Raw genomic sequence first — 13,964 nt, 5'->3', positions numbered from 1 at the left:
CCCCTTCAGTGTGTACAAAGTCATCACTCACACTTCCTATAGGAAAATGTATCCTGCAGCTCACTGGTGCACAGCTGCTGTGTTGCTGAGGTGGGAGTTAAGGTTTTCTATTGTAGAGTCAAGAGTAATATGGTAGATACTGTGGTACTGCCCATGTCAGAAGTATGGGACTCGGGTATTGTCACTGGATATTTTGCTTTCAGGGCTTGTGCAGGTGCTGCCACAGTTCCAGGGGTGTGCCCTCTCAGGCCAGTCACTAGACTGCTGTGAGGGGATTTAACAATTGGCTTCCATGTGCTTTATGCTTCCTGTAGTCTGACAGAGTCCACACACTGCCCTTCTTGGAGCTTCTTGGCTCTCACTGCAGTGCAGATATCTATCTAGAACTACCTCCTGAGACCTTGCAGTCCAGTATCTAGTCCCTTTGTCCACTACTGACCCCTCAGTCTCCCTCCCCTGTAGCTTAACTATACATTCTCCCAGAACTCTGGGTGTGGTGGGTCCTCCAGTTAAGCTCTTGAAAGGCACATGAGAGGTGTAGCAGCACAGACTTTGCATAGGATTCTAAACCACTATTGCTCTTTACTTAATTGTATGAGAAATACATGTCCATTTACAAAACAAACAAAAAAAAACCTTACATACTTTTCCCTGCCTTGGTTTCCTCAACATTCCAGCACATTCTTTGGGCTGGAGTCAGAGGTCTCTGTGGCTATTCAGGGTCAGTTTGCTGCAGTGCATGACTTGTCTTCTGAAACCTCAGACTTTGGCTGATCAGTGCCCTTCCTCTCTCCTACCCAAAGTTTCCTGTCCCAGTGAATCCCTCTAGTTGTATATGCTCCTCCAATAGCACCTGCTTCCTTTGTTCTCCTGCTGGTAATTTTCCACTCCCCAAATACCAGCCCCTTATGGGAAGCTGAAGGAGATGGCATCTCCCAGCTCCAAGCAATACCCTTAGCGTACTTATTGTTTGGTCAAAGTACAGTCGTTAAGAGTAACATGTCTCTGTTGTACACAGTCTGGGAGATATAAACTTGAAATCTTGTCAGCAATGATGGATACATACAGGGGTTCCATGAAACAAGAATTTTTATAACAACTAGAATTCATAGTTGTACTGACAGAGGCCCCAAGTGTTACAGACTTGTGTTCCTCTTACTAAACATGTAAAAAGAGTCAATATAAAATTTCTGAAGACAGGTAAATAATTTTCATGTTCAGCATTAAGTACAATTTCTTATACTTTTTAATTTTAAGTAATAGATCTGGAAATAACTTCTGGGTTAGTATTATGAACTAAATGTACTATGAAGCTATTGCAAATAATATCAAGCAACTGTTTCTCTTACTATCGTAGACATTTTACTATAACTTCCTTAGAATTTGAGAGAGGTGGTCAAATCAGTATTGCAAGCTGCTGATCTTTCCTATCCTTGCAGTACACTTAAAAAAATGTTTTAAAAAGAAAATTAATGTTTAAGCGAGGAAATATTCCTCAGGCTCCTTTTGAGTGTAGGAACCTTAGATGGCTGTTAAAACTGTAGAGAAGAAGAAGCCTCCCTGGCTTTCAAATCATAATCTGTTTTAGTATTTGGATGTTACAGTGGGGAAGCTATAACCTCTTTTGCAGCCTCTTATAACGAAGTAGCCTTCTTTTGTTAATGTTGGATGACTATTTGAATACATTGTTGAGTAAGGCCCCATAAAATAAGACAACATACGCTGTAGAAATCTTAAAATGTATTTATTTTTTAAAAAAATCATGCTTTACAGTTGAAGCATACAGAACACTGTATGCTTTTTTAAAAAGCAACCAGTACTTAAAATCCCATCCAGTACAAAAAAGTGTTAACAAAAAACCAGTTAGTTATGCATATAAACCAGTACTATGCATTTCTAAAATCAACCTAAAAAGTCTTCACTGATGCCAGTGAATAGAGCAGAGAGGGAAGATCAGACATCTTGGCTGTATATGGGTTTTTTCCCTGCCTTATAATTCAGTCTTCAGCAGTTTCAGAGCTTTCTGCATATTTGAATACACTAGAAATGAAACATTGAGAACTGTTAGATTTGTGCAGTTATACTGCCAGTGACAAATTACTTTAGGGAAAGTGTTGTTACTACTAAAGGAGACCTTTTGTCACAAGCTCCCTTATTGTACTAACTCTTCATCCATCATACATTTTACAGTCTCGTCCAAGACTTGGAAACAGTCCTGACCATGTTTTAAGTTACAGTTTCTGCAGAAGCTACCCTACTAATATACTTTCCAAAGGGTGGGGGGGGGGAAAAGCAGGGGAGTCCAGTCATTCCACACAATTTAATTGCTCTGGAACTGTGAGGGAATCTCACACATGGTTCATTTTCTACTGCAAGGTACTAATAACTCCCGTTAATTTTAATAGGATTCTTATCCTGTTGCCCCCAAAGGCTCTTAGAGCACCAGTGTTCCATCTATCATGCAAAGTGAGTGCCAATGAATTACGCAACTTCTTACAAAAATGCATTATCTTCCTTCCAAACTGGTGGATTTTAATGCCCTAGAACCATACTGCTGGTCTCTCAGGATCAATGATGTGAAAAGAATTTTAGTTTAACGTCCCTTTACATTTAATTTCTTGTTGTCAAAGCTGCTGTCTTGACCCATTTTATATATAAACTATCAAAAAACGAGCTTTAGTTTTTATGAGCCTGATTCTGGCACCTTTATACTGTAAACAATCCTATAGATTTCCCTTGCAGTTACTCATACAGTAAGGCACAACTGAGTGTAAGGGTGTCAGAGTTGGACTCTAAAGAAGCAAGAGGTCATGAAGAATGTAATTAGGTCTGGCAATTTAATCATGTTTCAACCAATATTAAGCAAAACAGGCCTAGCATTTCTCACTGCTTTTTGAGAAGACATCATCTGTTCTAAATGTATGTGCAAGCTTCTGTTAGGAAATAGAATACTTACACAATGAAATATCTGAAGGCTCATATGCATAGAGACGATTTGAGTATCTTCCGGTAATATCTGCTCTAACTGTCAGGGAGGGATCTGGAAAGAGGTAAGGAAAAATAGTGGAAGAAATTATTAATTTTAAATAGTCTACAATATTAATATTTAATATATACAAAGTATAGCTAAGCAGGTCAGAAAACAAATGTGAAGAACGAGAAAAGACAAAAATTAAACAGCAAATTTTGTTTTCTCTTTCGAGTACATCAGAAGCAGGAAGTCTGCCAATCAATCAATGGAGCCACTGCACTATTGAGGTGCTAACAGAGCACTCAAGGAAGATAAGGCCATTACAGAGAAGCTAAATGAATACTTGGCATTGGACTTCACTACAGAGGAAGTGAGGGATATTTCTACATGAGAGCCATTATTTTTAGGTGACAGAGCTGAGGAACTGTCCCAGATTGAGGTCTCCATAGAGGAGCTTTTGGAACAAATTGATAAGTTAAACAGTAATGTCATCAGGACCAGATGGTAGTCACCCAAGAATCCTGAAGGAACTCCAATATGACAATGCAAAACTACTAACTGTGGTATGTAAACTATCATTTAAATCAGCCTCTGCACCAGTTGACTGGCACATAGCTAATGTAGTGCCAATTCAAAAAAAAACAAATAGTTACAGAGGTGATCCAGACAATTACTAAAGTTAGGCTTACTGGCTTGTACCAGGCAAATTGGTTGAAACTACAGTAAAGAACAGAAGTATCAGTATGTTGGGGATGATTTAGTTGGTGTTGGTCCTGCTTTGACCAGGGGGTTGGATGAGCTGACCTCCTCAGGTCTCTTCCAACCCTAATCTTCTATGACTTTTGTAAAGGAAAATCATGCCCCACCAATTTATTAGAATTCTTTGAGAGGAGGTTCAAACATGTTAATAAGGGTGATCCAGTGGATATAGTGTACTTGGACTTTCAGAAAGCCTTTTACAAGGTCCTTCAAAGGGCCTTAAGTAAATATAGGTAGCTATGGGATAAGAGGAAAGGTCCTCTCATGGATCAGTAACTGGTTAAAAGATAGTAAACACAGGATAGGAATAAATGATGAGTTTTGACAGTGGAGAGAGGTAAATAGTGGGGTCCCCCAAGGATCTGTACTGGGACTTGTGCTGTTCAACGTATTCATAAGTGATCTGGAAAAAGGGTTAAAATAGTGAGGTGGCAAAGTTTGCCGATGATACAAAATTTCTCAAGACGGAGTCCAGCGGTCACTACTAAGAATTACACAGGGATGTCATAAAAATTGGGTGACTGGGCAATAAAATGGCACAAGAAATTCAGTAAGTGCAAAGTAATGCTCATTGGAAAACATACAACTATATATAGAAATTGATGGGGGTCTCAATTAGTGTTACCACTCAAGAAAGATCTTGGTGTCATCATGGACAGTTCTGTGGAAACATCTGCTTAATGTGCAGTGGCAAATAAAAAAAAAAAGTTAATGTAGACACTATTAGGAAAGGGGTAGATAGGACAGAAAATATCATAATTCCACTGTGTAAATCCATGGTACGCTCACACCTTGAATACTGTGTGCAGTTTTGGTCCCTCATTGCAAAAGTATATATATTAGAATTGGAAAAAGTACAGAGAAGGGCAACAAAAATGATTAGGGGTATAGAAAAACTTCCATCTGAGTAGAGATTAAAAAGATGGACTCTTCACCTTGGAAAAGAGATGACTAAGGGGGGATATGATAGAGGTCTATAAAATCATGAATGGTGTGGAGAAAAAGTGTTATTTGCTCCTTCACATAATACAAGAACCAGGGGTACCCAATTAAATAAATAGGCAGCAGCAATTAAAACATACATAAGGAAGTACTTCTTCACACAATACATAGTCAACCGGTGGAATTTTGCCAGGGGATGTTGAGAAGGTCAAAAGTATAACTGGGTTCAAACAAGAATTAGATAAGTTAATGGCTATTAGCCAAGATGGTCAAGGATGCATCCCCATGCTCTGGATGTCCCTGAGCCTCTGACAGGATGACAGAGAATGGATAAATGACACTGTTCTGTTCATTCCCTTTAAAGCATCTGGCACCAGCCACTGCTGGATGACAGGATACTGGGCTAAATGGACCATTGATCTGACCCAGTATGGCTGTTCTTATAATCTTAAATAGTCTATACCTTTACTTGATGCATATGTATGTATATGAAGATGGAGTATGTTGTTCCAACAGCTGATACTTCATGTTTTCTAAATAGTGTGAACAAAACCCCAGTGTTTCTGAAACACTATTGGGGAAATTCAGTTCTGAATAGTGCAGTTGCCCAATTTACATCCCACTTCATTACATGATACTTGAATTACCCTGATGTGCATTGTTACAAATATTAATTGTTATGAAGAGACATGGTCCTTTAGCCCCCGTAGTTTGGTCAACAGAAAGAAATAAACTGTCTCAACATGATCCACATACAAGCCCAACCCAGAACCTGCAAAGGCCCTTTTGAGGTTAGGGAGGGAGGGAGATGGCTGTGAGAAAGAGCCACTTACAGTATCCTCTGCCAGCCCCATAAAGAATTTGTCTAAAATTAGTGTCATTTAAGGCTCTACTAACTCCCAAATGGAGATACCTTTGTACCAGGAAATCTTCCCTGGGATTTTCCTTCCCTACCATACCTTTCAAGTTAGTGGTTCCAGGGGCAGCAGTGGACAGAGGAGTCCCCGACAGCACAGACCCACTGGAATCATGCTGTCAGGGAGCCAGAGAGAGGGCAGAGAGTCCTAGAGTCAGCATGGAGACGCGGGACCTCTTGTGGCTACCTGAAATCTCTTTTCTGGAGCCAAATGCCCTCTTCATTTCATGAGGAGAGAAGGCAGACTCACCCCTATGTATTGGTGTTATCTGATGAAAACTCCATAAGAGAAACCTCTAGAAGTTCTCTCTCACACTTCTCCTCCTCCTGACAGTTTTTGTTTCTTGCCCATTACAGGGGTGTTCTGGGTTTAAAAAAAACTATGTGTTCTGAGTTTAGAAAAAAAGTGTGAGATTACTTTTTGTAGTATGAGTGAAAGACAGCCATAGTATTAAATGATGCTTTTTAGATTATGAGCTATACATCTAACAATATAGATTTTCAAAGCTATGCATGAGCAGTGCTTGCACCATTGCTTGATGTGTGGATGTGGCCAGTTATACACCTAAATATTCAGTGGTATGTGCATGTCAGGTACTAGTGCATATTAATTAGGCACACAGTTCAGTACATCTAGCTTTGCAAGTCTGGTCCTTTAAGGATATTGGACCATAACTGCTTTTATAATCTCAAGATTTTATTTCAAAGAGAAAACAGTTCATTGGTTATTTGTGTTCAGAAATAGCTCTGAGAAGTAAGAAGGGGGTCAACCATCTCTACATCTGTTCTGAGCATCAATAGCTGCCCTAGACACTGTACCAGGCTGCTTTAAACAGAGAGACCTGTAGGGTAAAATCCTGGTGCTACAGAAGTCAATGGCCAAGCTCCAAATGTCTTGATAGAGCTTCGACCTCACCCATAGTTGGCAAGACTGAAAATCTGAAGGCAGAGCCCAGCCAGGGGCCCGTTTCATCTTTGGGACAAAACAAAAGGAAGAACACATAAAACAACACTTATATGAAAAAACATGCCTCAGGTGACATGCAGACAAGAAGTGAGTTAAGATTAGCTTGCCTTTTCCTCATTCATAGAGGAGGAGTCAGGTATTCACTCAAGCACTCATTGGTGTACTCATCTCTATTTTAGAACACTCATCACAAATTATTAAAATATATTTCTTCTTAATTACTACATAAGCCTTTCACCCCCCCCCCCCCACATAAGACCCATACACTACTACCTCATTCCAGTTTTGTTTTGTCACATTTGTTCCAGCAAAACAAAACTAAAGATTCTATTCATCCCTTGGTATTAACCCCTGTTAACAATGTGAAGGGTTCCCTGTTTGTATCACACTGGGGGACCCAGCATCTATAGCTTCAAAATGGATATCATCCTTGGGGGCTGTGTCATTAAAACCGACAGTACTCACCTATAAACAGAACTCTAGGGACATACTGCCCATCAGGTGAAAGATTTTTGTCAGTTGTTTCATACTGGAAGAAAAGTGATAAGGTTCTAAGTCAAGATTGCTGCAGATCATGTTGTATAAAAAGCACCAACAGAACATTTTCTTTCTACTCGATAATTTCTTGGCTGTCAAACTTAACATGTAGTCTGAAGTTTTAAAGCTTAAGAAATACACTAACCAAAGAACCCAGTAAAACTGCAGAGGTCACATTTAACAGTGTTTTTATTTATTTAAAATAAATATCTTTTACTGTTGTGTACATCTTCTTGAAATAGCTATAGAATATACTTATTGTTAAATCTATCCCTGTTGTAGCACCAGACAGTTCTAGTCATATCTGATTAAACTGATACACAATATTTGCCTTAGTCAAAGAAGCCATAATTAAAGATATATGTTTACTGCTTCCAATCACTGTCGTCACGAATAGAGCTAGTTGAAATTTTAAGTTTTGATAAAATGTAACTGGAAAAAACTTACAACAAGATTCAGAAGAACAAACTTTTCAGCCATTTTCTGTATTTCTTTGTGTTCAGCAAATACTTTCTTCAATGCTACAATTAATAAATGTCAAACAATTGTTACAAATAATAAATAAAATACAAACTGGAGGAAAGAGAGGGTAAAAATTGCATACATTTGCCAAGAAATGATATAGGAAAAGATTCAGATATGATTGGTGGACTCTCTAAAGTTAGGAGATTTTAGAATGTCCAACTGAAAGAATTAAAATGGAGAGTTTTAAGCCTGTGTGCGTGCGATATCTGGAACAGAGCTGAAGTAACAAAAATAGAAATGGCATAAATCTGTTCCCCTCACCCCTTCAAATTTCAGGAAGATTTGGATTTTAATGTTATCCAAACCCACCACATTATTTTAGTTCTGCCTTTCAGTCCAACTCCAAGAGGTCTCGTTTGCGTGTCAGGCCCTGATCCTTCAGATGGACCTTAATGCCCACAGAGAACTCTACTGAAGTGAGTGGAGTATTTCACTGAAGTAGAGAGCAAGGTTTTATTTTAGCAGTATTTGAGTTTATAAGGTAGAAAATAAGGTGACGTTATGTTCAAAGCTGTGTTACCTTGACTGTGTGGGCAGTCCTCTAAATGGTGGATGATCATTATGGGCTTGTTGCTGAAATGGAAGAAGATACCTCATTTTAGACTTTCCTTATTGACAACCTTAAAGCCAGTGCTGATGAGGGAGATCATCTCAGACTGTGAAGGACAATTAATGAATACACAGATTTCTAATGGTTGTCAGAATTCTTTCCCTAACGCCAGAGGAGTCAGGTAAATCAGATAACACTAGATGGCGCCATTGAAACCTGTGGCAAGAATAGAAAAAAAAAATGTTGTTTTACCCGTTCTTGGCTCTGAACAAGGCTTCTTCATAGGTCTGAGTCCAGACAAGGTTATCACCCCACCCTAAAGAAAAAGGATATACAGCAATTACCTTTAAGAGTTGTTGGCAATGAGAAGATTATATCTAGGCTTGAAATATGAAATAAAGGATACTAAGAAGTACTTTGAGAGAATATGCTTCCAAAACAGGTATTGTAATTGAGTGACGATGAAATCTCTTCTGGGGGAAAAAAGTACTGGAGGGGTATTTTTAGAGGCCAGAGAAAAAAATATTTGTAAATATATAGGCAGGTGAAAGGAGAGGGACTGTGGGCCAGACAGCTATTTAAAAATGTAATAGGATTTAGAGGTAGCAGATTGAGGGGTGAAGGACTTTCTTGGAGCTAGAATTGGGAGAATGAACCAAGTTTTTACCTCTGGATAGAGTTTGAGGCACTCTTGGTTTGGTCTCTTTTACTTCTTTTGTATCCCTTTTGCCATCGTTCTTAGATGTGAAGTCTTTAGCCAGGGCATAAGAGACAGCAACAAGCAGCAGGAACACAGATATACAACTCTTCTCCATGGCTAGTGCTGAAAAGACAACAAACCCTTAGAATTCGGGCAGTTTCTCAGAATGCCAACCAGAAAATTGCTCAGCAGGATCATACTGTACATGAGCCTTCCCATGTATAAATGGCAAAGTCACAAATGTGAAGCTGGGCTGAGTCACCGCTAGAATTAACCACTCTTGCTAGTTTGCATTTTCAAGGATGTAAGGAATAAGTAGTAAAGTTTCTTTAGCGAACAAGTTATTAATAAACCAATCTATCATCTCCCAAAATCTTTGAAAGTTACTTGTCGCCACTTTAAAATATGCCTGTCCCATCTCAATGCAGTCATCCTAGATACTCACTCTGATGCTAGTTCTGTTTTTCTTGATGGTGGCTTTACATACATTGAATTCACTCAATAAGACAAGTGAGTTTAAACAATTAGATAACATCTATAGTACGATTATTTAATGGTCTAAAGGCACTTGCAAATATGAATAAGTGTCTTAGACATTATAAAACATTTATAACAGAAGTTGATCCAATAAAAGATATTACCTCACTTACCTAATCACTGTGGTAATGAATGTTTTATAAACGAGAGAGACAAGGTATCTCCCAACATCCTTGTGAGGGTTGTCAATTTAGGAAGGCTTACTCCATTTTTCAGACAGAGAAACTGAGGTACAGAGGGGCAAACTTACTTACCTCATGGATCTCAAAGTGGCAGAGCCAGGGTTTGAACACAGATTAGAACAGAGGATTTGTTTCAAAATGCAACTTATCAGTTTAAGGGATGCTTTACTGCTGAAATCTCTTCCCCAGCCTGACTCAGGGAGTGAGGGTGAAGCCTGGAAGGTTTGATCAGAAGTTCCTTGATCTTTTAAATAAGATAATTCTACCAAGGAATAAACTTAGTACTTTTACTCTGAGATTCAAATTTGCTCTGTAAATTCTCATCTGACTGCTACGATAGCATGGGGGGGGGGTACAGAAAACTTAAGATAAACAGATAGGTATTCCAGAACATACACAGGAAAAACAAAATGGATGCATGAGCTTCAGTAGGAATATTTTAAATGCAGGCTGCAAAAGTGAAAGCGTGGTAAAGCTGCCTCTTTCCAGGACTTTGGGGGAAAACCACATGAGGGGACATGTTAACAGGAGTTAGAATGCCTGGAGATCACCCTTTGCTGCTCCAATGCCCAACAGACCCTGGCTCTCTGCTCAGTCTTGGCTTCAACAGCACAGCAAAAGCACAAGAAAAGTTTTTTTGGAAATAGGTTAATGTTTATATTAGAAAAAAAAAAGTCTCCTTAGAGGGGAAGAAATCTAGTAAATTTTCATTAGGAAGCCCAGTGGATATTCAGAGCAGACTCCAGAGACAGTTTAGTTAGATCATTATGTAGGAAATATTGCTTTAAAAAAAAAGGGCAGGGGAGGGGTCTGGTTGAACAGGAAATCAAAGAGCAAACAAATCTCAGCTTGCTGGCTGATTCAAAATTGAAAGCAATGACCAACCAGCATTAAACCTACTCCTTAAAGCATCATCTGTACAAAGCTAGATGTTGCCATGGTAAGCTCCAAGAGGAAAATAAAGTTTCTGGTTCTTTTAATTGAAGAGACAGTATTATTCCACCTGTCCCATTTATGGCAAGCTATACACTTTAAGTTGCCTCTTTCTTCACTTTCCATTTCTCACCTGCCACAGTAATAAGTAACCTGAGTCCAAAGCTCACTGGATTCTAACAGCTGCATTTCTAAGCAAGAGCTCATAGCCTTACCTTGTTTACCCTCCCACTTGTTGGAGGAGCTGGGCAAGTGTTCCAAGTTTCAGTGTGAACTGCAAAGTCTCAGTGATCCCTATTTATGCACCTTGGCACACCTCAACTCCACCCACAAGCTAGGTATTTGAATACTATACCCTGTGAGCTAACCTTTCTATTTTTTCAAAGAAAATTACATTCAGGGTTAATTTTTGAATCAAATAATTTCACCCTTTCATACCAATTACCCCATGCAAAATACATTTTAATACAGAGACACTTATATGGCTTTTTGGGTGATTTTTAAAAGTTATTTTAAAATATGGGCAAACAGCCAAGTCCAGGTAAGCTTAAATCAAGATTCCTGATTTGCCTGAAGGCTGATTTGTCTTTGCGTGATTGGATGGACGTTTTAGCCTGCATCAGGGTTCTTTTATTCCTTTGAGAAAGTCAAAATGATGATTCAGAACTCTAGGTTTCCATCACTGTGGTAATTAAGAGATCATTTACTGTGCATGCTATAGTGTAAGGCAGAGCATTGATTTTTGTTTTTTGTTTTTTTAAACCTAAATCAAATAGGAACATTTACAATGAAACTTATTCTAGTGGGCAGCTACACAGACTCTGTAAACCATCGCATTATTTGGGAACCTTAAAAACAAAAACAGTTTAAAATCTGATATTTTAAATATAGCTCTGATTCATGTCCTACGTAACAAAGTAATTCTATATTTATTTTAATTATGCCATAAACATCCATTATTTTATATTTGATATATGTGCAATACAGTGCAACATTTAGGAAAAGTATAGAACCATTTGCCTGCAAGACAGCCACCATGCTGTTTGCTCTGAATTATTTGCAGGGCAAAATACATTGTGTTCCTTATCTGTGCAACATATTTTGAAACTACAGTACATGCTATTTGAGGTCCCCTTAGTGCATTTTGCTTTTTAGATGTATTTTAAGGAACCCAGAATAATGGCCATCTCTGGTAGGGAAAGTTTAGAACTATCCAGATAGGGAAATGAAACCCATCAGATCTAAATGTCAAATTCACTATGATTTCATGTATCTGCTAGTGAAAAGCAATTTCCAAATGTATTTAGACAGACTGTATTTAAGAGGAAATACTGCTTTACCCTAATACATCACTTTTTATTTTTAGCTTTCCCAACATTTTGTAAAAGGTAACTAGGAAAATGCTGAGCACAGACAAGATGATGATCTCATTTGACTGTCATTATTACATTTCTTATTAATGTAGTTCAGCACTTTGATTAGTAATGTAATTTTATGAACAGGATGTTGGATGTGTGATAAACAAGAAATCTAAGCATTCAAGGAGGTCAAGATTTTTTACTCATATCAAAGTATTTTATGTTAACTTTATGCACAGACTGATTATAAGTAAATGCAATGAGAGACAGAAAGTAGTAATATAATGAGTGTTTTATCTGAGAGGGCTTTGCTCCTGTGCTTCTCCCATAGGATGCAGAGCTACATCTTACAGATGGCTACTCTAGCATCTGTCTAAATTAAATCTCCTCTAAGCCAAGATATTCAGAAATGAGTGTCTAAAATTAGGCTCCTAAATCCACATTTAGGCTCCTGAAGCCAGTGGGAGCCACTGGGTGCTCAGTACATTTGAAAATCAGGTCACTTCAGATGCCTAAATGTGGCTCTAGGAGCCTAATTTTAGGCATCCTTTTCGGAAATCTTTGCCTTATGTCAGTCAGTATCTAGACTTTCCAAATATTAGTTCAATGTGTGTTTGCTAAATCTCTTCCCTAAACTGTACCCAGCAGCCTTTAGTAACATAGGCAATATTTTAATTCCCACATTTATTTCCCAGCAGACATTGCTGCAGTCTACAAATACAAATGTGGCTGCCAGGAGAGACCACATTTCCTAGCAACCTTACTTCCTGGCATCTCAAAGAGAGGCTACCTGGAAAGTTCCCTGAGCCTGTCTTGTTCCTTACTAATGAAGGGAGAGGGGAGTTCCAGTGCACCCTTCTTATGGAGCTCCAGCCTTTAGGCTCTAAAACTGGAGCCAACAGTGTGAATTGTGTTATACACTCCAGATTGCTTATCTCAGACCTCATTCTCCACCTCAGTGATTATGTTCGTTGTCCTGCAGGAATTGTTTCATGAAAAACTGGGACAGCATATCACTGGTCTAGATGGCTTTCCTTTATTCACCTTAAAGATCTTGTTACACTCTATGAGAGTTAATATTTAACGTTTCAGGTACAATAACTGATCACTTGATTATTCCTTTGACTTCCATTGTTTGTGAAGGGCTTGAAACTCCGTTATTTCATATTGTTAAACAGCAATTCTTGTATTTTTGAATGTTTTTTTCCTGTAAGTCTGCTAAACAATTTTATTTAAGAGCTCAGATAAAATGGGGCTACTATCCTTTTCTTAGTGGTTCTTACAGAGAGTTTTTATTTTTTTCATGGACTTTGGGTGCAGAATAGAAAATGCATTTAGAAGTGAACTTTTAGATTCAGCCCCTTTTCCCCCTAAGAACAGATTCAATATATGCTCCTAAGGTTGGTGAGCTCTAGATCTGTGAGATACTTTACAATAAGTAGCACAACTAAACGGGAGGAATAAAACAAAATACTACATGTAGATTATAAATGAATTGAGCTCAGTCCCAGAAACTGCCAAATTTCAGAGCCCACAACAACAGTGCTGCCAGAATAGTAAAGCAGATTTTGAGATTAACTAAATGGAATTAGGGCCAGACAGTGTGAGGTGCTGAGTGACCCCAATACCCACTGACTTTAATTGGCCCTGCTCTGATTTACACCAGCTGAGGATCTGACCCTCTGTCTTAAATATTAATAATATATACTCCTGGGGGAATTCTGTGCCACTGCACATGCACAGAATTTATGTCACCCAGAGATTTCTTTGCTTCCCCGCAGAAAAATGACTTTCTGACAGGGAAGCAAAGAGAAGCTACAAAAGAGTGGTCAGGCAACCCTCCCTACCAGTATGTTTTGGGTGCCCAGGGCAGCTAGCAGAAAGGTAAGTCACTGTGGGGCAGAAGGCGGGACTGGGGAAGACCCAGCTGGTGTCTCCTACCTTGCACCAGGCTTAGCTGCTAGTCCTGACTGGGCTGGGGAGGACAGGATTTCCTCTTTCCCTGCACACCATCTGGGGCCATGTCAAACACACCCCCACATGCTTCTTGAACTGATCGCTCCTCAGCTGCAGAGGGAGGGAGTCAC

The 13,964-nt window shown here is 38.9% G+C and overlaps 1 protein-coding gene across 1 annotated transcript; it reads right to left on the bottom strand.

Moving 5' to 3' along the window:
- Positions 1 to 1,728: 1,728 nt before the first annotated feature.
- AGR2 (anterior gradient 2, protein disulphide isomerase family member) lies at positions 1,729 to 10,776 on the bottom strand. Its single transcript, XM_073333786.1, has 8 exons — positions 10,735 to 10,776; positions 8,835 to 8,990; positions 8,420 to 8,483; positions 8,138 to 8,190; positions 7,540 to 7,613; positions 7,021 to 7,084; positions 2,957 to 3,040; positions 1,729 to 2,040 (listed from the first exon to the last, which is right to left on the bottom strand). The coding sequence occupies exons 2-8, from the start codon at positions 8,980 to 8,982 to the stop codon at positions 1,991 to 1,993; spliced, it is 537 nt and encodes a 178-aa protein (XP_073189887.1). The 5' UTR covers positions 8,983 to 8,990; positions 10,735 to 10,776; the 3' UTR covers positions 1,729 to 1,990.
- Positions 10,777 to 13,964: the final 3,188 nt, after the last annotated feature.

Source organism: Lepidochelys kempii, chromosome 2 (assembly GCF_965140265.1).
Source record: "Lepidochelys kempii isolate rLepKem1 chromosome 2, rLepKem1.hap2, whole genome shotgun sequence".
In the NCBI taxonomy this organism is placed as follows: Eukaryota; Metazoa; Chordata; order Testudines; family Cheloniidae; genus Lepidochelys; species Lepidochelys kempii.
This window is presented reverse-complemented; position numbering and strand designations above follow the sequence as displayed.